Source organism: Antechinus flavipes, chromosome 3 (assembly GCF_016432865.1).
Source record: "Antechinus flavipes isolate AdamAnt ecotype Samford, QLD, Australia chromosome 3, AdamAnt_v2, whole genome shotgun sequence".
Lineage (NCBI taxonomy): Eukaryota > Metazoa > Chordata > Mammalia > Dasyuromorphia > Dasyuridae > Antechinus > Antechinus flavipes.
Genome location: NC_067400.1, coordinates 41,478,439 through 41,504,973, shown reverse-complemented (window position 1 = coordinate 41,504,973; position 26,535 = coordinate 41,478,439). Strand labels below are relative to the sequence as shown.

The following is a 26,535-nucleotide window of genomic DNA, read 5'->3' as shown; positions in this document are numbered from 1 at the left end:
TCATTAACCATCAAAATTACCACTTCCAGTAAGAAGCATAACCAAAGAACAACCCTTCCCTTACCCCCCCAAAAAATCAAAATGCTCAGCTGCCTTACCAACCAAGTGATCAAGAGGAGCCTGTGGTCTGCCCTTGCTTGTGAGAGAACTTTTTGGGGATCAGCTCCTGTATCCTGATTTCTCAGCCCCTGTGCTGGTTAGTGGCCAAGGGTGCCTTGCTTTTTATCCATTTACTATTTTTTGCCTAGAATTGAAAAAATGGAAAAAAAAATCAAAACAGAACTAACTGTGCCCTCCCCATCCTTTCTTTCCTTCCCCCCCTCCAAAACACAGACATACACTTATTTAGCAATACAGTATAAAATAAAGTTCTTAAGAACATTCATACAGAGGAAAAGGAAATATTGCATAAGGAAGCTTCCTCATTTATTTTAAGCCATCCCTGTAAGGCTGCTTTTCACTTCTCTTTTCCTCTAGAAAGAGCTGGGTGACAAGCGGTCAGAGAGTATCGACAAAGTTCGCCAGCTGCTGCCTTTGCCCAAGCAGACCTGTGATGTCATCACTTGTGAGCCGATGGGATCCTTGATTGACACAAAAGGCAACAAAATCGCAGGATTTGACTCCATAGATAAGAAACAGGCAAGAGTAAATGTTTTCTTTAAATATATCTATCCAGTCTTTCTTTTCCAGCTTTGCCTACATTCCATATTTTTTCTCTCTGGAAAATGGAAATAATATCTGATCTGACTTCCTTTCTACTAAATAGGGATTTTGGAGGTAGGGACTTAGGCCAGTGCTTTCATTAAAATAAGAAACTCCCAGGTGAAGAAACTCCATTTCTCTAACTGAAAGTCTTAAAGAATTGCCTAGAACTTTTTTCAACAGTGAGGTGGTCCAGGCTAATTCTAGTGGACTTGTGATGGAGAGAGCCATCTGCAACCAGAGAGAGAGCTATGGAGATTGAGTGTAGATCATAACATAGTATTTTTACCTGTTTTGTTGTTTGCTTGCTTTTTTTCTTTCTCATTTTTCTTCCTTTTTGTTCTGATTTTTCTTGTGCAACATAATTGTGGAAATATGTATAGTAGGATTCCACATGTTTAACCTATAGTGGATTATTTGCCACCTAGGGGAAAGAGGAGTGGGAAGAAGGAAAGGAAGAAAAATTTGGAACTCAAGATTTTGCATGAGTGAATGTAGAAAACTATCTTTGCATCTGTTTGAAAACAAATGAGAAAATTGGATTAGATTCTATCTCCCAGGTCTAATCTATGATTCTAAATAATGAGTATATTCTTTTTGTTGTATTTTGGACAAATTCTTTTGCAGACTTCTCAACAAGGAAAATATCAATCATTTCATGTTTGGTTTGTTTGTTTTTTCTCTCCATATTTAACATAAAGCCATTCTGTAGATCTGGCAGAAATGGGTTTGTGCTCTGAAAAGGAGTTGTAGTGATGTTAATCAAAACCTTAATGGAAAGAAATTAAAGGAAATTTGGTTCTGATAACACTGGGGCATTTGCAAAACTAAGTAACAAATGAATCCATAGTTGTTTAATGGCCTCCCTTTGTTATTAAGTGGACAGAGAAATATTTTTATTGAAGTTTTGGAAACATTTTCACTGAAATAAGGTGGAGTGGGAAAGTAGGCTCGTTTTTGTTTCAAAAAAAAAGTTAAAATGTCATTTTGTATATTAGATCGATAATCTATACAGATAGCTAATGAACAAGATAATCAACAAGCATTTATTTAGACCCTATTGTGGACCAGACACTGTGCTAGAATTCAAATACAAAGAATGATACAGTCTCTCCCTACTTGGAGTGGAGTAAACATTCTAATGAGGAAGATGACAAATATATGTAAAAATATACAGATCATAAACATAAAGTTAACAAATACAAATATTCAGAGAGTAGTTAAGTTTAAGGAAGTTTGGGAGAAAAGGTACCAGTGGCTGAAAACAGGAAAGGTTTCGGGCAGAAAATGGTGTCTGTCTGAGCTGCATTTGAAAGGAAGTGAGGGATTCCATGAGAGAGAGATTCCCCCAGGTATGGGGGAAGGCTGCTGCAGAAGCACAGAAATGGAAGACTGAATCTTCTGAGTAAGGATCAGAGAGGACGCCAGTTTGGCTGGAAGTCCAATGAGGCTGGAAGGGGAGGTTAAGTCCAACCAAAGGTGAGGTAGAGGCCCGGAGGAAAAGTTGGGTGATAGCCAGAGTAAAGTGCAGAGACAGATCATGGCAGGGCTTCATAGTATTAGAGTACGAGCACAAATTTAAAATGTGACTATGCCCTAAGTAGTGGGGCAGCTAGGAGATTTCCATAATGCATAGAACATTGATCCTGGTGTTAGAAGGAGCAGAGTTCAAATATGATCTTAATAGCAGTGTAACCCTGGGTGGGCAAGTTACTTAGCCCTGATTGTCTCAAATTTGGTGGGAGACAGAGACTATAACTTAAAAGTTATTTGCTAATTTTTAAAAATTGATTATATTTTGTATTTAATTTATTTAATGAAATAATGTTCTTTTAATAATTTGGCTGTATTGTGTTTTAGTCGGTAGCTTCATAGACTTTTTTTAATTAATTAGGGTCTCCAAGTGTCCACAAAACAGAAAGTATCCCCATGGGACTTATTTGAGGGTCACAAAAATCCAGCTCCACTCTCCTGGGCCTGGTTTGGGACCGTTCGAGTGGACAGAAAAGTGATCAAGTACGAGGAACAGCATCATCTTCTCCTCTACCACACTCACCCTACCCCCAAGCCCCGAAGCTACTACCTCGAGCCTCTCCCTCTGCCTCCTGAGGAGGAAGATGAAGAGCCAGCCACACCAGTCTCTCAGGAACCAGAAAGAAAATCAGCTGAGCTATCAGATCAGGGAAAAACTACAGCCGATGAGGAGAAGAAAACAAAGGGAAGGAAGCGAAAGACAAAATCAAATCAAAGAGTTGATGTGAGTATAAGAGGATCCACTCAAATCTCCTATGAATTATTGATTCCTGATGTAGTAGTTAAAGCACATGCCCTAAAACATCTGTAACCCTGACACTAGCATTATCAGAGAGTTTCCCTGTAATTTAAACAGCACTAAACAAAAGGACCTGTTGGGTGACTGGTACATTGCAAAATTGATGACTAGATTTGAATATTGAGAACCTGAATTCTAGCCCTAAGTACTTGCCATGTGGGCATAAGCAGGAAGACTCATTTTCATGAATTCAAATTTGACCTCAGATATTTACTAATTGTATGATACTTGGGCAAGTCACTTCACCCTGTTTGTCTCAGTTTCCTCAAATGTAAAATGAACAGGAGAAGGAAATGGTAAACCCCTCAGTGTCTTTGCCAAGAAAACCCCAAATGGGATCAGAAAGAGTCAGACACAAGTGAAACACAACTGAACAATAACAAAGTGGTATCAACTGATCCCAGCCATTGATTATTTGCCAAAACCTCAACATTAATTTCTTATACAAATACTTTTTCCGAATGTCATCAAACTGCTAAAAATTACTAAGGATTTTCTATTGCTACTCTTGAAAGTGAAGAGGAGAAAAAACATTCTTTTTGGCCTTTGCTTCCCCTTGTTGTTTTAATTTTAACTCTTGCAATGTTCATCTGCTTCCACGTTGCTCCACATTAGGGATGGTTTGAATAGGACCCTGCTTTGTAAGCCCAGAAAATTGAAGATAAGATCTCTTTGGAATTGGTTTCAGTGCTGAAGTTAGTAATTGAGTGCTGTGTTTTAACTGCCTTAGGTTCATTATCAGTCATTTGATGTTCTAAAAGCAGGACAAAACACAATGTATTTTAACTAAAATCTTTCCCTTCAGCTGATTTTTGGAACAGAAGGAGAGATTTGCAGAAAGCATGTGAACTAGCATTTTCTTTCCTCTCTTTGTCTTAAAATAGTTGTACAGCCTACAAGAGGATGTGTCTCAAATAACTTTGTAAGAAAAATCTACATTATTCATGTAGCATGGGAATTATAATAACGTTTCTTCTTACCATGTATGTTGAAGGAATATCCACAGAACAACATATACCGAGTGCCTCCCAACTACTCACCAATTTCCTCACAAATGATGCACCACCCTCAGTCGGCTTTGTGGGGCTATAACATCATGGGACAACCGCAACAGCCCGGCTTCTTCCTGCAGAATCAGTCACTTGCACCAGGTATGTGAAAGATGTAGTAGCAAGATCGTGTTCTTCTTATCAGTGAGGTTTGGGGTTTTTTTTCCCATTCCCCAGAAAATTTTTTTTTGCTTCAGTAGATCTGAAATAGCCAAATAAATCCACTAAATTCTGAATAATTACTCCAAGGAATAAGGAGTTGTATACATGACTATAAAAGGTTATAGTATTCCCTTCATACAGAATTTTTTTTTAAAGTACAGTTTTATTGAAATCTTGGCATTATTGCTTAGAACACCAGAATTTCTCCCAAGCTCCCTCTTCTGTTATTTAAAATAAAAGTCTTATGTGTATACTATATATTGCTATTGGTTTTGAAAGAAAGAGATCGTACATGTTATCTGGAGTGTATCATCTATAGAACAAAGCACAGTTGAAATGTTTTGAGAGAGAACTTATATTTTATTTCTCCTCCATATTGACTAATATAGTATTTTGTACATTTAAAGGAAAAATAAGTATTCAGTATATATTTACATGAATGAAAACTAGTTAATTTTACTTTAAACTTACTTGATTTTCTATTTATCAATTTTTCAATAACTTGGACAAATGAGAATTAAGTATAAATGAAAGAGATCATACATGTTATCTGATGTATGTCATCTTTAGAACAAAGCACAGTTGAGATGCTTTCAAGTAGAGCTTATATTTTATTTCTCTCCCATATTGACTAATAGTATTTAAAGGAAAAATAAATATTCCATATATATTTACATGAATGGAAACCAGTAAATTTATTTTAAACTTATTTGATTTTGCATTTATCAATTTTTCAATAACTTGGGCAGCTTGTGTGTTAGATACCTTTTTCATACCACAATTTTTAAAATAAAAGTATAATTTTAGTTTTTGTCTATACAGTTATTCACTATTCTTAATAGTCTGACTATTGGTTATAGTTATTGTCCTAGTTGATTATTTCACTGATTTATAGTTATCCTTATTGCTTAACCCCATGGGAATAGTATTTTTAATAGGTGCAACTTCATTCTACTTCAAGTAGATAAGCTTCAAAATGTGGAAGGTGTTTTCTGAGGCAACATGTGCCATGTGATATTAAGCAATTCTGATTATATTAGGCTCAGCCATTCTTTTTCAGGGTTGTGAGAAGTTTGTTGTAAAAATAGGAGCCAAGAAATGCTGAGTTCTCTTTTTAACACATTGTCTACTTCTGGTTTTGGGGTGTGCCAGAACTTTTTGGCCAAAATCTTTGAAATGTTGCTTAGCCTGTTGTTCCATGATTAATCCATTTCTCTGACTCACCAGCCAGAAGCAAGATTGAATAAATCAACCTAAAATATACAATATGTGTTAGGTTGATGTGAAAGTTCTTCTTTTTTTTAAACTATGAAAAATTTGCCAGTTAATTATGCCCTACAGCCAAACTTTTTACTTTTTATGCACACATTCATTAATAAAGCTCTTTAGGTGCCAACTCTAAGCTAGACTCATTAGATTTCAGAGTATTAATGATAAATGCCCTATATTTAAAAGTTGCCATAAAACCAGGGATTATTTAATTACTACTTATTCAGGGTGATATTGTCATGGAATTGTAGATTCTTCAAATCTTAGACCAGAAAGGACTTCAGAGGTTGTAGGAGCATAGATTTAGAACTAGGAGGAACCTTCAGAGACCAGCTAGTTCAACATCCTCTTTTTTTAAAATGGTATTTTATTTTTCTAAATACATGCAAAAATAATTTTCAACATTAAATTTCATAAAACCTAGTATTCTCTTCCCCTTTCCCCTCACCAAGACAACAAGCAATCTGATATAGATTAAACATGTGCAGTTTTTCTAAACATATTTCTACAGTTGTCATGCTGCACACACACAAAAAAGTCAGATCAAAAGAAAAAAAAGAGGGAAAAAAAACAAGCAAAACAAATAACACCACAAAAATGGTAAAAATTCTATGCTTTAGGGCAGCTAATTGAACCTGATTTCAAATCTGGTCTCAGTCACTTAAACACTTCCTGGCTGTGTGACCCTGGGCAAGTTACTTAACCCCAATTGCCTCTGAAGGAAAAAAAAAAAAATTCTATGCTTTGATTTATATTCAGTCCTCATAGTTCTTTCTCTGGATGTGGATGACACTTTCCATCACAAGTCTGTTGGAATTGCCTTGATTCACCTCATTTCAGCACCTTTTTTTGACAGAAAAGGAACCTGAAGTATATATTTTTTTAAGTGACTTATTCCAGATAATAAGTTTTAGAGCAACTTATTCCAGGTAGTAGAGTTTTAGAGCAAGCCTCTGCCCTGGATCAAATTCAAATGAAGCATTTTATCAGCTAGTCCTACTCACATAAAAATCCTCTCAAAGACATCTGTCTGAAGACCTTCCATGGGAGAAATTTCTTCTCCTCCAGAGGGAGGCCATTCTGTGTTTTGGGGGACAGCTTATGTTGTTAAAAAAGCTTTTTTTTTTTAAATTTTCTTACATTTAGCCAAAATCTATTAATTTTCTCTATGACTTGCTGCTGCTCTCTAAAGCCAGACTGTCCTGTTAGGTGTGACCTTCCAAACTGTGTGGGCAGGGCACTGTATCCCCAGTATCATAGGTAGACTTTCTGTCTTCCTGATGAAGTGTCCCTCTCTATTCAGCATTCCCATTGCCTTTGCTTTTTTAGCCTTTAAAAAGTTAGTTTCATAGTGAACTGTGGTATTTGAATTCTCAAAAGCCCTCTATCAATTCTAGAATGACATAGGCTAACTGAGTTCCTTTATTCCCTCCTGCCCCCCATACTCTCATTTTTGCCAAATGCCTGGCACATAATAGGTGCTGCATAAATGTTTATTGATTGATTGTATCTTCCATCCTTCACTTCCCACTTTCCCTCAAATGCATCTTTGGGACAAAATAGTCTTTAATTCTTGTATTGCATCATCTAGTAGTTCTTCTCGCAGCCTGTGCTTCTTGTTCTGGACATGACAGGACCAGTCAATATCCTTCCTCAAATGCATTGCCTAGAGTTCTGATTTGGGCAGAGTAAACTGAACCTTTTTTTTTTTTTTTTTTGGGCATTCTATGCTTCTGGGGGCATTGTGGTATAGTGGATAGAGAGACCTGACCTTGGAGCTAAGAAGATTTGAATTCAAGTCCTGCTATGGATGCATCATGACTCTATTTAATTTTACAAGACAGTGCTCTAAGACTCTAAATTGCAACAACAACAACAAAAAAGTCAAAGCTATCTCTTCAACTAGAATCCTTTACCATTAAAATCACAAGTGCAGTTCCTATCCCCTCTGCCTGTATTAATATCACTTAAGTTCAGATTAGTTTTTCAAGTCCCATCTCATACTGTTGGATGTATCTTGGAGAGGGAAACTAGTCAACTTGAGAGTGAGATTGTACCTTTAGATAAATTTGTAAATGCATAGTTTGGAATTTCAGGAAGAAAATCTCTTGTATTCTATAGTGGAGAACATTATAAGAGAGTTGTTTCCTTAATAACAGTATATTTCTTAAACTGAGAGCTAATGTGAAATTATGTTTCCCACTCCATCCAGTATTCACATTGTCTTATCTTCTTAGCCTTTAAAAAATTAGAATCCATCCCTTTTTGTAGTGACTAGAAACTGGAAATTGAATGGAGAATGGCTGAAGAATTATGGTGTCTGAATGTTATGGAATATTATTATTCATAAGAAATGACCAGCAGGAGGATTTCAGAAAGGCTTGGAGAGACTCAAGGAACTGATGCTGAGTGAAATGAGCAGGACCAGGAGAGCATTATACATTATGCACTTCAACAACAATACTATATGATGATCAATTCTGATGGACGTGGCTCTCTTCAAAAATTAGATGATCCAAACTAGTTCGTTGTTCAGTAATGAAGAGAACCTGCTATACCCAGAGAGAGAACTATGGGAAATGAGTGTGAACCACAACATAGCATTTCCACTCTTTCTGTTATTGTTTGCTTACATTTTTGTTTTCTTTCTCAGGTTTTTTTTACTATCTTTCTAGATTTGATCTTTCTTGTGCAGCAAGATAACTATATAAACATGTATACATGTATTGTATTTAACATATACTTTAACATATTTAACATGTATTGGACTACCTGCCATCTAGGGGAAGGGGTGAGGGTAAGAAGGGGAAAAGTTGGAACAAAAGGTTTTGTAATGGTCAGTGCTGAAAAATTACCCATATATATGTTTTGTAAAAAAAAAGAGTTTATATATATATATGTATATATGTATGTATATATATATATATATATATATATATATATATATATATATATATATATATATATATATATATAAAGTTAGAATCCTGGTGAACTGTAGTATATGAATTCTCAAAAACCACTCTTAGTCCCAGAACCACCTAGGCTAACCTTAGGTCCTTTATTCCCTTTTGTCCCCCCTGTCCCGATCCCTTGTTTTCACTTCTGCAAAATGGGCTATTGCTTTGCTATAAAATAACAGAAACCCATAAACTTGTGTTTAGATGTTAACTTCTTTGATTCGTTTCCAAATTTCTTTTTGAATCTAAGCTTGACAAAACAAGTCAGCGTGGTGGTAGAGATTTGCATGCTGCCCTGGTACACAAGATCTTAAGAAAGCTTCCTACACATTTAATTTCTTCTAGGTGGCTCCCGACTGGATCCCACGGGTTCATTTGTCCCCACCAACACAAAGCAAGCCCTCTCAAACATGTTGCAGAGGCGTTCGGGTACCATGATGCAACCTCCCTCCATCCATGCAATCACATCCCAGCAGCAGCTGATCCAGATGAAACTCATGCAGCAGCAGCAACAGCAGCAGCAGCAGCAACAGCGGCTCCTCAGGCAGCAAGCCCAGACAAGACCTTTCCAGCAGGTTTGTCCCAGTCTGACACACAGAGCGTTGCGCATCTCAGCCCCTCCAGTAGCTAGTGTTGTGTGTGTGTGTGTGTGTAACGTGCATTTTGCATGTGTGTTTCTCCATGCACTTACATGCACGAGCTTATGCACATACAAAGTACATGGGTACATTCATTTCACCATTATTTTTTATTGCTTCAGTAGGAGAAACTGGATATTTCAGATTTATTAGCATATACAGATACTATTAGATTTATTTAAAAGTAGATGATATTCTTTTGTCATTCACAAGATACTAAATAAGGGGCAAGATCCTTCCCTGATTAATTCTCCCTCTGTTCTAATCTCTTCCTTGCTCCCTATCCCTTCAGCCCTTGCAAACTGTCACCAAAATACTGATTTGAAACTGTAAGCTCCTTGAGGTCAGGGTCTAATCTGGTCTAATTCGTGCTTGTCTCACTGTACAGTGCCTTCTAATGAACTTTCAGTATCGTAAATATCCCATCAGCTTCATTGACTTACTCTTCCATGCTTACAGGATAAATAAAACTCTGCTAGGTTTTGTGGAATTTATAGGATTTTGGATAAAGAAAGTCTTTAGCCTTTTAAAAATACATACAGGAAGAAAAGTAAGAGTTTAAACAAATTTACAGGCTCAAGAAGAGAGACATAGATAAAGATAATTCTACTATATTATATAAATTGGATTTGGGAAATAAAAATAGAATTGTTTATTGGATTGGGTTAGGAAACAATGGAAAGTAGATATTAATATATATAGTTGTGTGTAAGAAACCTTTGTGCAGAAAAATCCAAACTCAGGAAACAAGAAAAACAGATAATAAGTCATGTTTCTAAAGTATTCACTGCTTTGCACAAGGATTCCCCAGAGCCTGTTTGAGTAGCATATTATCTTCATACATTTGAAGTATATTGTGTGACTTAAACTTTGGGACTTAAGCAGCTTTCCAGCTATATATTTATTGGATAATATTGGAGTCTGGCTCTGCTTTTCTGAACAAGGGGGAAGTTTCCATTAAATTTTAGTGGAAAAAAATTAGAAAGAAAATAATCGTGGAGAGGAAGGAGCTAAATTCACAATTTGGGGGAGAGCGCATTTTAAGGAAAGGAGAAGTGGTAAAACAGGAAAAATTTGAATGTAAAAAAAGACCCATTTTTAATCACAGATACACACCCTCCATTTACAGTGTTTATCTTTTAATTCATATCTGACTTTTGTCCTCAGGTCAGACAGGAGTTGCTGCAATACAGTATGTTCACAAATCTTGATAGTTTTCTAGTTTTCTCAAGATCAGACAGAGGTGTAAATTATGCTTGTCCAAGGGGAGGGCCAATCAAGAACCCAAAAGGTGTTTACCTCTTACTGGAGACAAACAAATGGTAGAACAGATGCAAAATGCATTGCAAACCTTCAAAGGCAGCATAAATGCTAGTTATTGTTATGAAGATTATATAATAAGAAAACTTGCACAAATATGAAGTCAATATGTATGTTCTCTCTGATGTAGATTCGTAGAGAACTGCTTAGATGTGAAGTGATTTGTCCAAGGCCTTGTTATTGTTCATCCCCGACTCTTTGTGATCCTTTTGGGGTTTTCTTAGTAAGATAAGGAGTAATTAATCATTTCCTTTTTCGACTCATTTAACAGTTGAGGAAACTGAGGTAAATGGGGTTAAGTCCAGAGTTACAGAGTCACATAGCTAGAAATTGGAATTCAGGTCCTCTTGACCCCAGACCCAGGCTTTATTCACTGCCCAGAGTTACATGATCAGTATGTGCCAGAGATGTTCTTGATGTCCAGTCTTCCTGGCTCCAAAGCTGACTATCCATTATCTCACACTGCCTCCATTAATTCTACCATAATTCAACAGATGTTTATGAAATCGCTCCTATATGTAATTTGCTAAACTAGATACTGGGAGAACAGAAATGAAGAGAACAATAGGATATAATTCTGTTTGAATCAATAGCACTCAATAACTAATTGGATGGAGGACAAGGAGGAATCAAGGCTGACCCCAACTTTAGAATGGAAGGAGTGGCGCCATTGACAAAGATAGGGAAATCAGGAGAATGATTTGAGGGAAAAGAATAAATTTAGCCTTAAACATCCTGAATTTAAGGTGTTGGTGTAATGTACAGCAAATGTTCAGTGGGAAGTTGGGATAGTTTTGATAGAATGCCTTCCTTGAGGGCAAAAATAACTTCATTTTTGTCTTTTGAATCTTCAGTAATTATCACAGTGCCTAGAGTATAATACTTACTTAATAAATCCCTGTCCAGTGGTTAAAACAAATCTCCCAAAATAGGTTAAAGAAGGAAATGTGAAAAGTGAGAGTCATCCCTATAGAGTTGATAGCTATATTAATTTCTAAAGTCATTAAAACTACATTCTAAAAGTTTGAATATGTCAAAATGCCTTCTATTGGGTTTTTTTTTTAATCTACTAAATTAAAAGCAACTTGACAACTCTCTTGCTCTCTTTCAAAGTATAGTTGATCCCATCTGACTATTTGCAGCAATGTGCAAAATATCTGCATATGAATTGTGGCAAATAAATTTCTTTAAAATTCACTTTTTATGGGATCTTACAGTATAATGAAGACAATAGCAAATCTGGGATCAAGATCAGCCTCCTCGCAGGTAGTGGTCAGTTGATTTAAGGGGACCCTGAAATATCCTAGTGCACCCAAAGCATCATTCTTAAGGGACTTGAAATTCTATCCTTTGTCACATTGCCAGTAGTTTCAGAGGAGTCTGGAGCTATATTTTATAGCTGACACCTCCAAGCCTCCAGTATGGACAAGCACTGTATCACATCTTGGGAGGTGGAGCTGAGCAGGGAAATGTGACAGACTATGGAATAGGTTCCAAGCCCATTTCATTTCTGCCAACTGCCTCTTTTTCTCTCCCTCTCTCTCTGTTTCTTGTCTCTATGTGATTCTGTGTCTGTATATCTCTTGTCTGTCTATCTATCTGTCTCCCTCTTCTCTCTCTCCATCTCCCTCTCACTTTCTTCCTCTCCTTTTCCCTCTTGCTGTCCCTGTCCCTGTCCCCTTCCATCTCTCCTCTCCTCCCTCTCTTTCCCTACCCCCCATTCCCTATCTATATCTTTTTCTCCTCTAGTTTTCCCATTTCCCTCCTTCCCTTTCCCTTTCCTTCTGTCTCCCTCTATCCTCTCCACCTTCCCCTTATTTTCTCTCTCCACCCCCCTTCTCTCTGTGACTATTTTCTCCTTTACCTTTCTCATTTTATTTCCATTTTCCTTTCTCTGCTCTCCTCTCCCTTTCCTTCTGTCTTTCTTCCTGTTTTTCTTTCATCTATACTATTGATAATCCAGGGAGATTCCTCCCCCTCACATCTACACCCCCAGCCCAGGAGAAATATTGCAAGATTACTCCCTTTGGAGGAGTAATTGTCAATTTTATGTTTATATGAATATTGTTCAGGACTATATTTTTATAACATAACTGTCATTCTTTACATATATATATATGAATGATGAAATTTATTATTCCCTTTATTTCCATCAAGGGGTAATTCAATAACTAATAGTAATTCATTTTATATGACATTGGCTTGTTCAGTACTGAATTCCCATGTGTTCTAAAATTTTAACTATTGTCATTAAATGATTCTCTTTTTAGAAAAGAACTGTAGTTTATCTTAGCTCTTATATTCAGGGCCAGACTAGAATATTCAAGGACTCCTGGTACCCCCGTAGATTTAGTAGGATAGCAGGCTTCTAGTCAAATAGGTTCATTATCTTTAAAAGGGGAGGGAAATCTTTAATTAGGCGACAGGAATCTTTCTTTTTTTTTTTTTTTTTTGTATCCCCAGTATTGTTCATATAGTTGGTGCTTAATAAATGTTGAATTTAATTGCATTTAATTAATTTAGTTGACAAATTACAAAATCAAGATATTAGATTGGTATCATTTATTCATTATATTCATTATTGTGTATGTTTAATAGGTACAGAGGGAGAATGGGAATTTGAAGGGATGGGGCAAGATTGGAAAGTGATTTTGCCACATGGAGAACTTAACAGTGAAGGGCTCTATGGCATTTAGAAGTGTGAAGGGGAAGAACAGTTCATAGGTATCGTGTGGACTTGGTTCTTAGGTTGTGGTAAACAAAGGGGTGGTTGGAGAGAGAAGAGGACAAATAGATTTCCTTTTGATTTTGCCTTATGCTCATGAAAATCTCAAGGACATGTTAAACAAATTTGATAAATAAAAATATGAATATTAATTATTCAAGTTTTTTAAAATCTCCTAAAATTCATGTACATTCTTCAAATTTACAGTGTTAAATTATTCACATTAAGTGAATCTTTTCCCAAAGTTCACATAGATTTTTCAAATTTAGAAGAATTTATAGAACATTTGAAAAGACAAGTGTCTTAAGTTCTGGTTTTTTATTAAGAACATTTGCTTAAGTTAAGATTTCAGGGATTTTCACATCCATATATGTATATATATGTAATTCATTATATCACATGCTATATGCAAGGCACTGTGCTTAAAGCTAAGGAGTTCATGACAAAAAACCCAAACATCCTGTGTCTTCAAAGAGATCACATGTTTCTAGGAAGATACACTCTGTATACAGACAAGTGAAATATGACTTAAGAGAGCAGCCTGGAGAAGGTGATCAATGAGTCCTGTGAATATAGAATCAGGAACTTTCATGGAAATAGCTGGCACTTTGAGTAAAGCCTTTCTGGAGCTTTAACAAAACTACATCTGAACTAGTTCAAAACAAAATACATGAAGTAGAGCTTTGTGTCGTTAAGAGGATGATTATTTCAGTAATTTTAGGTATTATTAAAAACATAAAATTGTAATAAGAAACAGAATAGGCAAAGTGGTACAATGGATAATATTGGTGTTGGAGTAGGGAGGGTTTTGGATCATATGCTGCTTTGTACACATACAATCGGGGATATGGACAAGTCCCTTAACCTTTGATTGCCCCAGACTATCCTCTAAGACTATAAAAATACAGACAAATTACAAATCTGCTTTGGTAAGAGGAACTTTCTATAGTATAATTTCTTTTGCCAATGATATCAGAGATCTGGACCATAAACAAAAAGGAGAAGGAAAAAAAAGCGACCCAGGAGTTTTGCCCATTGGATCAGTTTAACTAAAAATGTATGACCTTATGTCTAAGCATTCTTGTAAAATAAATTAATCCTTTAACCATGAGCTTATATAAATAGTTTATGTATAGTCTGCTGTCAGGTGTTTGGGTTGTTTCTAAAAAACGTTGGCTCATAAGTCAAGGGTGAATGAATAGACCCTCCCTCCCCCCCCCCAACACACACTTCTAGTGTGAAAAAAAAATTTTTTTTTATATAGAATTAAACTTTTAAAGGCTTTATTCTGTCCACTTATTCCCAAGAGAAATATTAGCCTTAACTAATGCTGAATGAATGAAACTTTACATGAGTAAAATAGCAAGCACAACCTTGAAATTAAAACAAGATTCGAAATAGGAGTGCATTAAGAGGAAGCAGATTGGCCTTTCTTGTGTCTTCCTTCAAAAGGCCTCAAAGCAAAAGTCCTGAGAACCCTTGGTTATTTTCTGTAACTTTCTGTGAAAATCTGCATTTGTACTTCCCACCCTCCTTCTCCAAACAAAATCAATAATCCCAGCAATCCTTCCCCCAATGTCATGATAACCATCTTAACAAAGTCTCCTCACTGTTTTGATAATTATCTTAACAAACCCCCTGATATTATGATAAACAAATTAACCAACCCTATTCCCCTGCAAAGATGGAATAACTATCTTAACCAATCCTTCCAATATTATAATCACCATCTTAATCAATATCTTCCCTCTCTGTTATATAACCTTCTTAACTAACCTCATTCCTCTCCAAAATATTATAATTAACCAACCAGGGTATTATTGTTTAAATGGAATCATGATATTGTTGCTCTGGGTGTGTTCTCAACAAACAGTCCAGTTTTGATCCAGACCCATGATCTTTTCAGCATTAGGAACTGTCAAATTGGAAATTCCCACCATACATGTTGGATGCAAATCATCCACTCGTCTGGAGCTTACATCTTTAGAAAGTTATCTAGGGATGCTGAAAGGTTAGGTCATTTTAAAAACGGGGACTTGTTAATTTTTAGAGTATCTTATATAATAAATAGCTCTTTTTTTTATTAAAAAGAGGCTTCCTAGTTTGCCTCCTATTTTTGTAAATTTTATGTTGAAAACCAAAGGAATTCCTCCCTGCCATTCTTTCTGTATATCTGATTGAAGTGGTACTGTCACCCAACACATAAGGTACCACGCCCTGTGGCTTCTCAAGGGTAGGAATACAAAGGAAAGGCAAAAACTTCCCTGGCTTTCCTGGAACTTGCATTCTATGGAGGAGACAGCAATTAACCAAAAAAAAATTTTTTTATTAAGCACCTACTATGTGCCCAGAAATTTTGGTACAAAATTTGATACAAAAAAAGAGTCAAAAAACAGTTCCTTCCTTCAAGAACTTTGCAGTCTAATGAGGGACAAAACAGGCAAATAAATACATAGAAAACAAAATATAAGAAACATGTAAAGAGAAACATGTATACATAAATATATACAAAGAGAAATAGGAAGACCCTAAAATTAAGAGAGGTAGGGGAAAGTTTCCTGTAGAAGGTGGAGTTTTAGTTGGAAATCAGGGAAGAATCAAGGGTAAGAGCAGAAGAGAAAGAACATTCCAAGCATGGGAAATGAGCAGAGAAAATGCCCAAAGCCAAGAAACGGGACACAGGAGGGCAGTGTGCTCATTGGGGAGTAAGATATAAGAATACTAGAAAAGATAGGAGGAATCTAGGTTATGAAGAGCATTGAATGACAAACAAAACATTTGTATTTGCTCCTGGAGGCAATCTAGAACCACTGGAATTTATTGAGCTTGGGGAAAGTGATATAATCCAACCTGTGCTTTGGGAAAATTTAGGGGCTGAATGAGAATGGCTTGATGTGGGGAGAGACTTAAACAGCACATACAAGATGATGGTTGATGGAAGGAAAGCTTGAAGGGAATGGCACTAGAAAATAGGGAGCCTTTGAAAGGCCTCCTGCTAAGCCTTAACTGGTGGTTGAGCTGAATGTTGAAGGGAGCCAGGAGTCCCAAGAGACAGAGGCGAAAAGGGAGAACGTGTCCCAAGAGACAGAGGCGAAAAGGGAGAAAAATGGGAGGAAGTCAGTACGAAAGCAGGAGGGAAGGAGATGGATCATTGTGTGTGATGAGTGGCAAGGAGAACAAGATGTGAAGGTGTGGAATTGCATACTGTGCAAAAAGCCTGGAAAAGGAGAAAGAAAAGCTTTAAATGCTCAAAGACATTTAAAACTTAATTCTATAGACAAGAGGGAGCTTTCTCAGAGTAGGAATTTACTGACCTTCCTTTCTTTAAGTGGGAAAAATCACCACTCATGGAAAGAATTAGACATCTGTATATATTTACATTAAATTGCACTGCCCAGGCGGTGGATTGCTCCTCTGCCAATAGTTTGTCCCCTGTAGCTACAAACAAGATATAGAGAGGATCAATTGAAGATACTTCCAGAGGGAAGTTCACCAAAGACCAGCAAAACTTTCTTAAAGAAAGTGCAATTTTAGCAGAGCCTGGAAGGAAGCCAAGTGGCAGATCTGGGGATTTTGTGCCCTTCCTCGAACTGCTCTCCTTTCCACACTGTCCTGCCGGCAGTTGCCAGAGTATTCCAGCAACAGCTATCTGATCAAGTTAATTCCTTGCCTAAACAGATTGAGTAGTGCCTTTTATGAATATTTGTCATGGAGAGACCTTTACAATCTTCTCCTTAAGCTGTTTTGACAAAGGGATTTCACACATTCCATGCTCCAACTATACTTGCCTAACTGATGTTCACTCGACAGAACATCTCACCTCCTGCTTGTCTGCTTTTGCTTGGGATATCCTTCAAGCCTGGAATTCTGCTTCTCTCATCCCTACCTCTTAGAACCCCCAGCTTTCAGGCCCTGCTTACGGTCCACTTGCTACAAGAGGCCCTTCCTGATCATCCCGGGCCTACCCCCAAACTTCTTTGTATATATTTTGTCTTCATACATCTATGTATGCGTTTTTCCCAACTGCTTACCTCCCCTGCTCCTCCTTGAGGGTGAGAACGGTTTTAATTTTAGGGTTTTGTATCCAATCTATTGGTTTATTAAATGCCTAGAGTTTCATAGAAATTTGATAGACATTTAATAAATAATAAATAATAACTGCATGAATCTCTTTCTCCCTTTTTCTATCCCTCCCTCTTTAACTCCTCTTTCTCCCTCCTTCCCTTTATCCCTCCTTCTCTCTCTTCCCCTCATTTTTTCTCCCTCTCTCTCTCCACTCCCTCTCTTTCTTTCACTTCCCTTCTCTTTGTCTCCCCCCATACACACACACACACTCCATTACTTTTTCCATACTTCAGTGTATCATATTTGGAGGACTAGAATGTCTAGAACCCTTTTACATGCATACATATATATATCCATTTTAGAGTTTCTTTGAAGACATACACATACATGCTATCATTGTATCATCATATAAATATGTGTTAAGGAGTTGTGATACTTGAGTTTTTTAGCATAATCAAATCCTGAGCTGTTGAGATTCTGATGAAATCCAATATTACACAAGAAAAATGATTCTTTCTGGCTCATATCAGTGGACAGTGGAGTACAATGATGAGGGATTAAGGATGTTTGCTAAGAGGTTGGGCATGTGGTGTCCCATAGGCGTGCTTTTATCTGTTATTATGCTTTTATCCAGTTGCAACATAATTAAACCTTTGAATTTCTTCTTCCTGTGCAGAATTGATGGGGGATAGTAGTCCTTCTATTTCACAAGTAGGACTTCTGTGGGAATATTTTCTTTTCCAAACAATTGCTTGATTATCTACAGCTAAACAAGAAAATGTGTGATGAGTAATATAAAACATTCTTGGAAAAAACAGTAAATTACTTGAAATTTTTTTCTTACTCATTTTCTCATTCGAGGAATTTGGATTTCTTGAATGTGGCACATTCATTACTCATCCTACAAAACTGATTTCTTGGAAACTCCAGCCTGCAGGAAAGCTATTTGATGGTTATTAAGATTTTGCAAGAGAGTTGTCTAGTTGATCCCTAGTTTACAGAGCTTCGCCTAGAAGTTCAGATTTGTTCCTTGCTTAGCAGTGGGTAAACTTTGGAAGCCTGGTACTGCTGTACATACTACTCTTTTGGTGCTTCCCCTTAAAATATCTGAGATGATTTTGTGCAGCTGATCCTCAAGATAGGAATTTCTAGAATATTTGAGGTTTTCTCCATCTTGCTTCCTAATTGGTGACATCACAAGTTGGAGATAAACAGGTCTTATCTCTTAACCTTTGAGAGCATGTTGAGTAAACTATCATCCTTTGACAAAGCTGTCAAAACCACATCCTGAAATCTCTAATGAATCATGTAATTTTTCCTGTGTACTTAATAGATTAAATTCTCCTCCTGTATCAACTTGAGAAAAAATATTGACAATGTTCAAATTATTTATTTGAGGATGTTAACAAAATATGTAAGCACAGTGGTTGGATAAGAAAAAGGAGGCACCTAAAACTGGTTCCCATCTATTGTAAATTATATTTACATTGATCTTTACATTCCCATTTATCGCTTCAGTATACTGTTCATACAGTGACAAGAGTAGGTTCATTGCTGAGGGAATTTAAGCTATTACTCTCTAAATAATTTACAGAATAAATTTGCATTCCTGTAGAGTTGAGAGGCTTTTGCCTCTCTCTCTTATGCAAGAGTAAGTGTTCAAGTTAATTCTTGGCATGTCAGTTGGTCCATTTACAACTTTGACATCAGTCCAAAAATGACTAAACATGGAATTCCTTTAACTAACAAAGGAGCAGTGACTAAACAAGTTATCAGCTGTCTTTATCTAAAACTGGCTCAGGGGTAGTACCTAAACAGTGCTGTTCTTGAGTTTGGCAACTAAGATGTCTTTCTTTTCTTTTTGTGGTTAATTGACTCTGAAACTAAAGCTATGATCTAATGGAGTTTGTATTTTTAAAAGATAAAAACAGCATATAATGTACATCCTGGCAGCACATGCCATGATTTCATGGTTTTGCTACTAGTTACCCAACAGAACCAAGGGCCATATTGACTTAAGAATTGAACCGAGGGGAACTTTGACCTCCTATCATGTTATCAGATATAGGGCAGATCCGTTTGCTACATTTTGAAGAACCTTAATTCTCCTTTCCATGTATGGGCCATCAAATGGGTCTAACAGATTCTTAGAAGAGAAGTCCCCTTGGCTCCCATTAAAAAAGTTGGGATCTCCCAAAATGTTCTTTAATCAAAGAGGTATTGATAATAAGACCCAAGTAGAGATTGATTTATATTTATTGCTTTAAATGAGAAAGTTCATATTTCTTATGTATTATAGCTATACCAATCCAAATAGGAGAAAAGAAATCTTATGTATATTGTCTATCATTTTCTTACTGTCCCCTTTCTATAGGACTTCTGTAACTCTGCCGTGCCCCTTCAGGATGGCTTTGACAACATAATGGTAACACCTGCCGTGATTTCCTTTTTATGTATATATATAACATATTTTATATATTATATATATATACACACATACATGCACACACACATTTATTATGACTCAGTCATTTTAACGCCAAAGTGAAGAACAGAAGACTATTCCTTAAACCTACTTTTGATAGAGTTGAGCCCCACAGCTATTTGTCTAAAATCTACCTCAGAGGATATAAAACATATATGACCCCATACCCACTAAACGATGTTCTAATAGGCCTGGATTACCGCTTAGGCTAACTTTAATCACATTGGGCTTTTCATTGTCAATCAACATGCTATTGATGAATATATATAATTTTCAAGTTTGGCCTTTGTAGCATGTGTTCTTTTCCTCTTTTTGTGACTTTTTTTTTTTTAATCACTTGCAGAGGAATGCATGGCTTGTTGCTTTATTGGCCAATTTTCAGATAATGAATAATATATTATAAAAATCCCATATGTTAGACAGGAAGCATCGGATTTATTTTCTGAACTCTATAAAAAAAGAATTTTTTAAAAGTTTTTTCTGTAGTATTTGTTGCATGTATATTTTAAGAATACTGATACTGTACTGGAACAGATAATGCATGTTTTCATTAAATTATTGCTTTCTGCCTCAGCTACATGAATCCCAAAGCCTTTTCAGTAGAACCAGGGCAAATCTGAAATATGAGCATAAATTAACACATTTCCATGCCTAATTTCATGTCTAGTATATTTCATGTTTTTTGTTTTGTTTTTACAGTTGAAAATAACTGCTTAACTATGTTTTATGAATTTTTTTTGGTTGGAATGTTTGTGCTCTCTGATAGTTTTTTCAGCAGAGAGGAATTTGAAAAAATTCTCTGTAAACACTAATTGCTTATAACTTTTATATTTGATCCTTTAAAATATACAGGATGCAGATGGGAGTTCTATTTTTAAATGGGGCTTAAAATCATTAAATTTAAACATTTGAGACTTCTATTTTACTTTAAAATATAATAATTCATATCTTTTAGATAAGGTCATTAGTAGAAGCAGGGAAGATGAAAAGTGTTCCCTAATTTCAAGAGGATGATGAAGATGACCTGTGAATTTCGTTATATATCATTTCTCTACCACATTTTCAAATCATCAGATGTTTTAGTTCAAAAGACAAATTTTGCTGTTGTGGCAAAAAAATTAGCCAAATTAAGTTTGAACTTATGATTTGAATATATTATCATTTCCAGTGGTATTTCTATTTTTTGAAATTTTCCAGTGCTGTGAGGAACATAACAGAATATATGATCAGCAAGTTGATATTTTCATTTCCACATTATGTCAGTATTGTGGTAAAGAAAAGGCAATCCATTTGTTACCTTATCTGGTATTTTTGTTTTGGTGATCCAATAAAATGTGAGGATCCATGTCCCTGAAAATTGATATTTCATTAACTAACAGTAAGCCAGATGAGCTTACAGAAAAAAACCATTTAAAACTCATAATTTAAAGATTTTTCTCAATAGTAATAATAGCTAGCATTTACATAGTGCTTAATGTGTGCCAGGCACTATGCTAAATACTTTTCATGTGTTGACTCCTTTGTGTCTCACATTGGGAATCAGGTGCTGCTATTATTCCCTCTTTACAGATAATTAAAATGGAGATAAGAAAGATTTTGACTGGTCTAGCTCGCACTATTAAGATTTGAATTCAAATTCTCTCAAATCCAGGACCTAATCCACCTTATCACTTACCTACCTTTAGGAGACAATTTGCAATTACTAGAACCCAAATTAAACCAGAACCCAAAAAGATAGTTCTCAAAAGAAATTTTCGTTTCTTAAGAAATCTTAAGAAAAACTTGATTCTGTGTGGCAAAGTAGAAAAAACATTTAGGTGTCTTATTGGGAGTGAACCCAATTTATCTTCTCTGGATCTCTTAAATGAGAGATTTGAATGAAATGTCTCTGGTTCTAAATCCTTTGATCCTTTACTTATGTAGATTTTATTTGGCCTTGGCTGCTGAGATTGAGTTGCCTCTTAGTTGGGCAATCATAAATCAATCAACGTCTAGCCAGTAACTTATAAAATTTGCCTAGCAGGTTTCCCCAGGAGCCTTTTATTTAAAGTGTGTGTGTGTGTTCTATGAACAGATGAATAAAAAAAATAAAAAAAGCAAATGTAAAACTGATCAGTAGTGACTGATTCAATAAGACCAGGCCCCGCTTAATCTTCCAAAATATTGAATTTCAGTGTAATACCTGTGGTTAATTTATTTTATTGGACAGCAAAATCTCTTTTAAAAAGTCCACTTCATGGTTTGCTCACTTGAGTGACGGAGCTATTTCTGATGGGAGAACACCTGGATATCTAATCTTCTGAAGAGCAAATCTGAACATTTGTTAGAATTTATTTTCATTTCATGTTTATTTCATTGCTGTTTATAAAATACTTAATTCTGATAAGTCAAAATTTTCTCAAAGTTAAAAGGTAAGAAGGAAAATATAAGAGTTAAGAAATATGTTTGAGATCACAAAAATAATTATCTTTCATTGAAGTCAGAAGTTGTTTTGACAAATGTGAAAATAAAAAAATATCAGTATTACCATTTAGTGGAAAAAGCATTCCCCTAACAGTCAAGAGTTTTGTACTCCACTGGCTGAAAGTCAAGACCTCTGGACCCTAGTAATTGAGAATTTAGAGCTCTGGGTTCCACTAACTGAGAGTCAGGTCCTAGCTCTGCCAATATCTGGTTCTTTGATTTTAGAGAAGTCTCTTACTCCTGTGAGACTCAATTTCTTCATCTTCAAAATGAGAGAATAAGGGACTAAATGACCTCTAAGAGCTCCCTTTCAGTTTTAAATCTAAATATTCTCTAAGATTCCTTTTAGTTTTAAAATTCTATTCATATGTAAAACATAACTTTAAAGCAAATTATGATTTAAAAAATCAAACTGAAGTTTGCTTCTGAATCATTGAGGTAGAAGCACAAATGTAGATTGAATTAACCTGCCCCTTCCCCTACATATAAAACAATTGCTCACATTATCATCTATATTATATATATTATCATATATCACATATTTATATGTGTAGATAGATGGATATTTAGATAGAGGTGGATAGAAAGATGACAGAAGAAGAGTTTGGTAGAAGGCTTCTTAAGAAAGATGGATAATAGAAGGAAAGTTATAAATGTCAGATAATTTTAAAAAATCAGTTCCCCTGGAACTGACTTCTTTGTAGACTATAGACCAGAATCAGGAGGTGCCTCAGAGTCCACATCTAGTCCATCCTATCTTTGAACCCATCATGCAATAGTGTGGTGCAGTTAAAAGAAGGTTGGATTCAAATCCTAGCACTTCTACCTACTAACTCTGATTTCTGAGACAAGTCAGTCATTAAAGCTCTCCAGACTTCAGTTTCTATTTTAAATAAAGAAATGAAGAGATTTAGCTTGATCTCTAAGATCTCTCTCAGTTTTTAAATCTGTAATTTATATGATTTAGATATTGTTGTTCATTTGGAGGACACCCTTGTAGGGAAAGTCCCTGACCCACTGACATTACCCATTCTACATTTAGATCACTTTAATTGAAATGTATTTCTTTACTTTGAGCTTAATCCATTGCTTTCAGTTCTCCTCTTGGGGTCAACAAAGCAGAACAAGTTAATCCTTCTTTCAGAAATAGCTCTTAAAATACTTACAGATAGCTGTCCCATCCACACATATTCAAATGGCTCGAATTCAAAATCTATCACCCCTCCAATTTGTTAATGTTCTTGGTCACATAGGGTACTCAAATTTGGTCTGATATAAATAGAGAATAATCAGATTTTATATCAGTACTTTTTCTAGGTTGCTAATTTGAGAAGTTTTATATGAAATGAGGGCTTTTTGACCAATTTAGATTCCTTTTTCACTGGCTCTGATGTTCCAGCATATGGAAAGGCAAGAGACCAAAAATCAGGATGAATTTGGGAATTGCCTCTCACAACAGTTCATGAAGTTATCCAATTCTAAATCTTTTCATCTATGAATCCAGGCTAGAATTGTTTATAAAATCCCATGGCACATCAAAAAGCCATTTTTCTATCAATTTAATGCTATCACATATACTTCTTTCCCTTTCCAAGACAGAATGAGAAGCAGGCATATGGTATTGTTGATATGACATGTCACTCAGTGTTCCAGCTTTTCTCTCATTTCGTGAAAAATTTCCATTTCATGAAAAAAAAAAAAAATGACATGGACACACATGGTCTTCCCCACTCTTTCAGGAATTTTAAAGAGAACTTATCTCTGAATCAGTCACTAAGCTCTTTAAGCTTTTATTTCAGAAATAAAAAGGGGGTGTTAAACTACCTATCTCAAAGGGATGTTGTAAAAAAAAATCAAATCAGATATTATAAGCAATAAAGTTAAATTATCTCCCTAAAGATTCACTTATTAGCTCCTTAACAATATAAATTACTGAAAATCTCTCAAGACATCTTTGGGTTTAAGAGCTAGATTTCTTTTTTCAGGACTATGCCATAAATCCAAATCATTCTGGCTATTATTGATTGGTCAAGAATAGATCCCAATCCAAGCCCCACTTGGTCATTATTTGGGCCCTGGTTGGCTCAGAGTGAGTGTAAATAATAATTGTTTCTGTTTTGGCTAGAAATCCTGAGATCTTCCCCTCCCAGATTGATTTTTTAAATAGATAAAAGAGGTCATTCTTTGCCTCATTTTTTTAAATCTAGTCTTAATTTCCTGGGTGGACACTGCTTCAAATAAATTGAGACCTGGCCAAGACCTTAGCTTACAAAGGCTAAGTACTCCTATTGCATCCAGGGCCATATGTACTTATCCTGCTTTCTAGCTGGCCACTAGATCCAGAGGGCTCTGGAAGAGAAAATAAGGCAGGTGACCTTGCACAGCTCTCCCTCACTTAAATCCAATTCTCTCACATGTCATGGCTCACATCTCGCTGATGTCTTGGTCTCTTTTGAGAACGAAGGACAGACAACAATGATCAAAGCAGTGATAGAAACATTAAAGATTAGGATAGGTGCTTTGGAAGACACTAGTTTGAATATTTCTGAGTGCATGCAGATAACTGAGGTAGTGAAAAGTTTTTCTTAAGTAGGCTAGTCAAATAAATGGACATGAGAAGAGGGGCAATAGGAAGCTAAAATATATTCACCATGATGGCCTTGTACAACTTCGTATGGAGAAAAACAAAAGGATATCATCTTGGTAGGGCTATGATATGGCTAATAATGGTCAGAAGTTTTTTAAAAGTCTCATATAATATACATACTCCATCAAGTATGGATTCTTCTTTTAGAAATTTTTTTCTTATACATACATATAAAATGACCCAATGAATAACACAAAGAAAGTATCTTTCTATATCTATAGGTATTTCAGTGCTTAATATTAAAAACTAATTTTCTTCCTTTGTTTATTTCAAAAAAGAGAGAGCCACATGAGTACTTAAATGTTATAGTTTTGCATTCACATATTCCTACGTAGGGCCCTATTCCTAGTATCACAATCATCATTTTCTTACAATACCAAGTGAAAAAACAACTACTGAAGTATCCCCAAGTTCCTAAAAGCACCTTGCCATGGGATATTAGATGTGGACCTTACTAAGGAAGACATGTCTATTAAGTTCTTCATATTGGCAAGCTAGGGAACACAGAGCTAGGTATCTTTTTATAGATCATTATTGAATGGAACCAAAGGAATAGACACTATGTTTTGATTATAGTTCTGATTATATTGGTCTTCAGTGTTGCTTCAGTGAAAGTTTCCATTGGTCAATTTCTTCTCGAAATGATGAAAAGCACCAAATTTAGTATTGAAATAAAGACAAATTACAGCTTTTGAAGGCAATTGTGAAGCCATTTTTAGTGAAATTCAGTTTTACTAGTTTTGCTATCCCCTTTTTCACATTTTAAAAAATTGTTTTTAGGTTCTTGGCCAAAAAGCTTCTTGATGACTTCATGAGATTGCTTTGCAAACCTTTTAATACATCATTTGTTTAAGTAAAATCACAAATGATGGTTAAGGGTTGGGTGCCTAGTGGACTCCTTACCTTTCTCTCCGTAGTGGTATGTTGTACTCAAAATGGGAAATATTCTCCAAATCCACTCAGCTGAGCAAACAATAAAAGTGATTTGTTTTTGTGTTTCCCTCGGCTAGGTAGTCTGTAGTCTTCCTCGATAAACAGCCACCTGCATAGAAAGTTGATGGCATATCTTTGGGGAAAAAAGAAGGAAATACTGTAGTCTTTTCATTTAACAAACCTGTACTCTGTGATGAGAAAATGTAGCCTTCTTTAATTATAGAATCCTTGGAAATTTGGTGAAACCAAAGGGCTCCTCCTCAGACTGATAATTTAAATGCATAAAATAAAATAGATAGGATTACAAAAGAAACCAATTATGTTAAAATGCAACTATTGAATGTTTAAGTCACAAACCCCAGCTATGAATCCCTAGTTTATAGTTATCAGCAATAATGCCCAGGAATTCCAACACAACTGTTTCTGTTATGATCCAAACAATTGATTCTGATTTCTTTTCCAGGGCCAGCCCCTAGACCAGGCTGCCATTTTTCCTCCACAAGTACGACCATCGTCCCAACTTCCTCAATATTCAGGGTTGCAACAGGCACAGGTACTTGGTTTCTTAATTCTTTAGACATCATTGATTTTTTTTTTTTTAGAGCTAATGGAGATATAAATGTAATTTTTGTTCTTGCCTCTTAACTGAATTTCAGAGAGCCTCCTAAGGTTCCTGGCTCTGGATTCAAATTCCACCTGTGTGGTCTTGGACAAGTAACTTAGACATGATCTTCAATTTCTCCCTTGATTTAACAGACCGTTAAATGATAGAGTAGATAGAACGC

General features: G+C 35.8%; 2 protein-coding genes across 2 annotated transcripts in view; one reads left to right on the top strand and one right to left on the bottom strand.

Moving 5' to 3' along the window:
* P2RY12 (purinergic receptor P2Y12) overlaps nt 1-313 on the bottom strand; it is a 58,942-nt gene extending 58,629 nt beyond the window's left edge. Inside the window, exon 1 of the mRNA XM_051983269.1 lies at nt 99-313. The gene's annotated coding sequence lies outside the window, so the exon portion shown is untranslated. The remainder of the gene's footprint in view (nt 1-98) is intronic.
* The window catches only part of MED12L (mediator complex subunit 12L), a 372,681-nt gene that overhangs the window by 324,980 nt on the left and 21,166 nt on the right, over nt 1-26,535 (top strand). Inside the window, exons 35-39 of the mRNA XM_051983280.1 lie at nt 478-639; nt 2,597-2,959; nt 4,029-4,185; nt 8,820-9,049; nt 26,214-26,303. Coding sequence (XP_051839240.1) covers nt 478-639; nt 2,597-2,959; nt 4,029-4,185; nt 8,820-9,049; nt 26,214-26,303 — 1,002 coding nt within the window. The remainder of the gene's footprint in view (nt 1-477; nt 640-2,596; nt 2,960-4,028; nt 4,186-8,819; nt 9,050-26,213; nt 26,304-26,535) is intronic.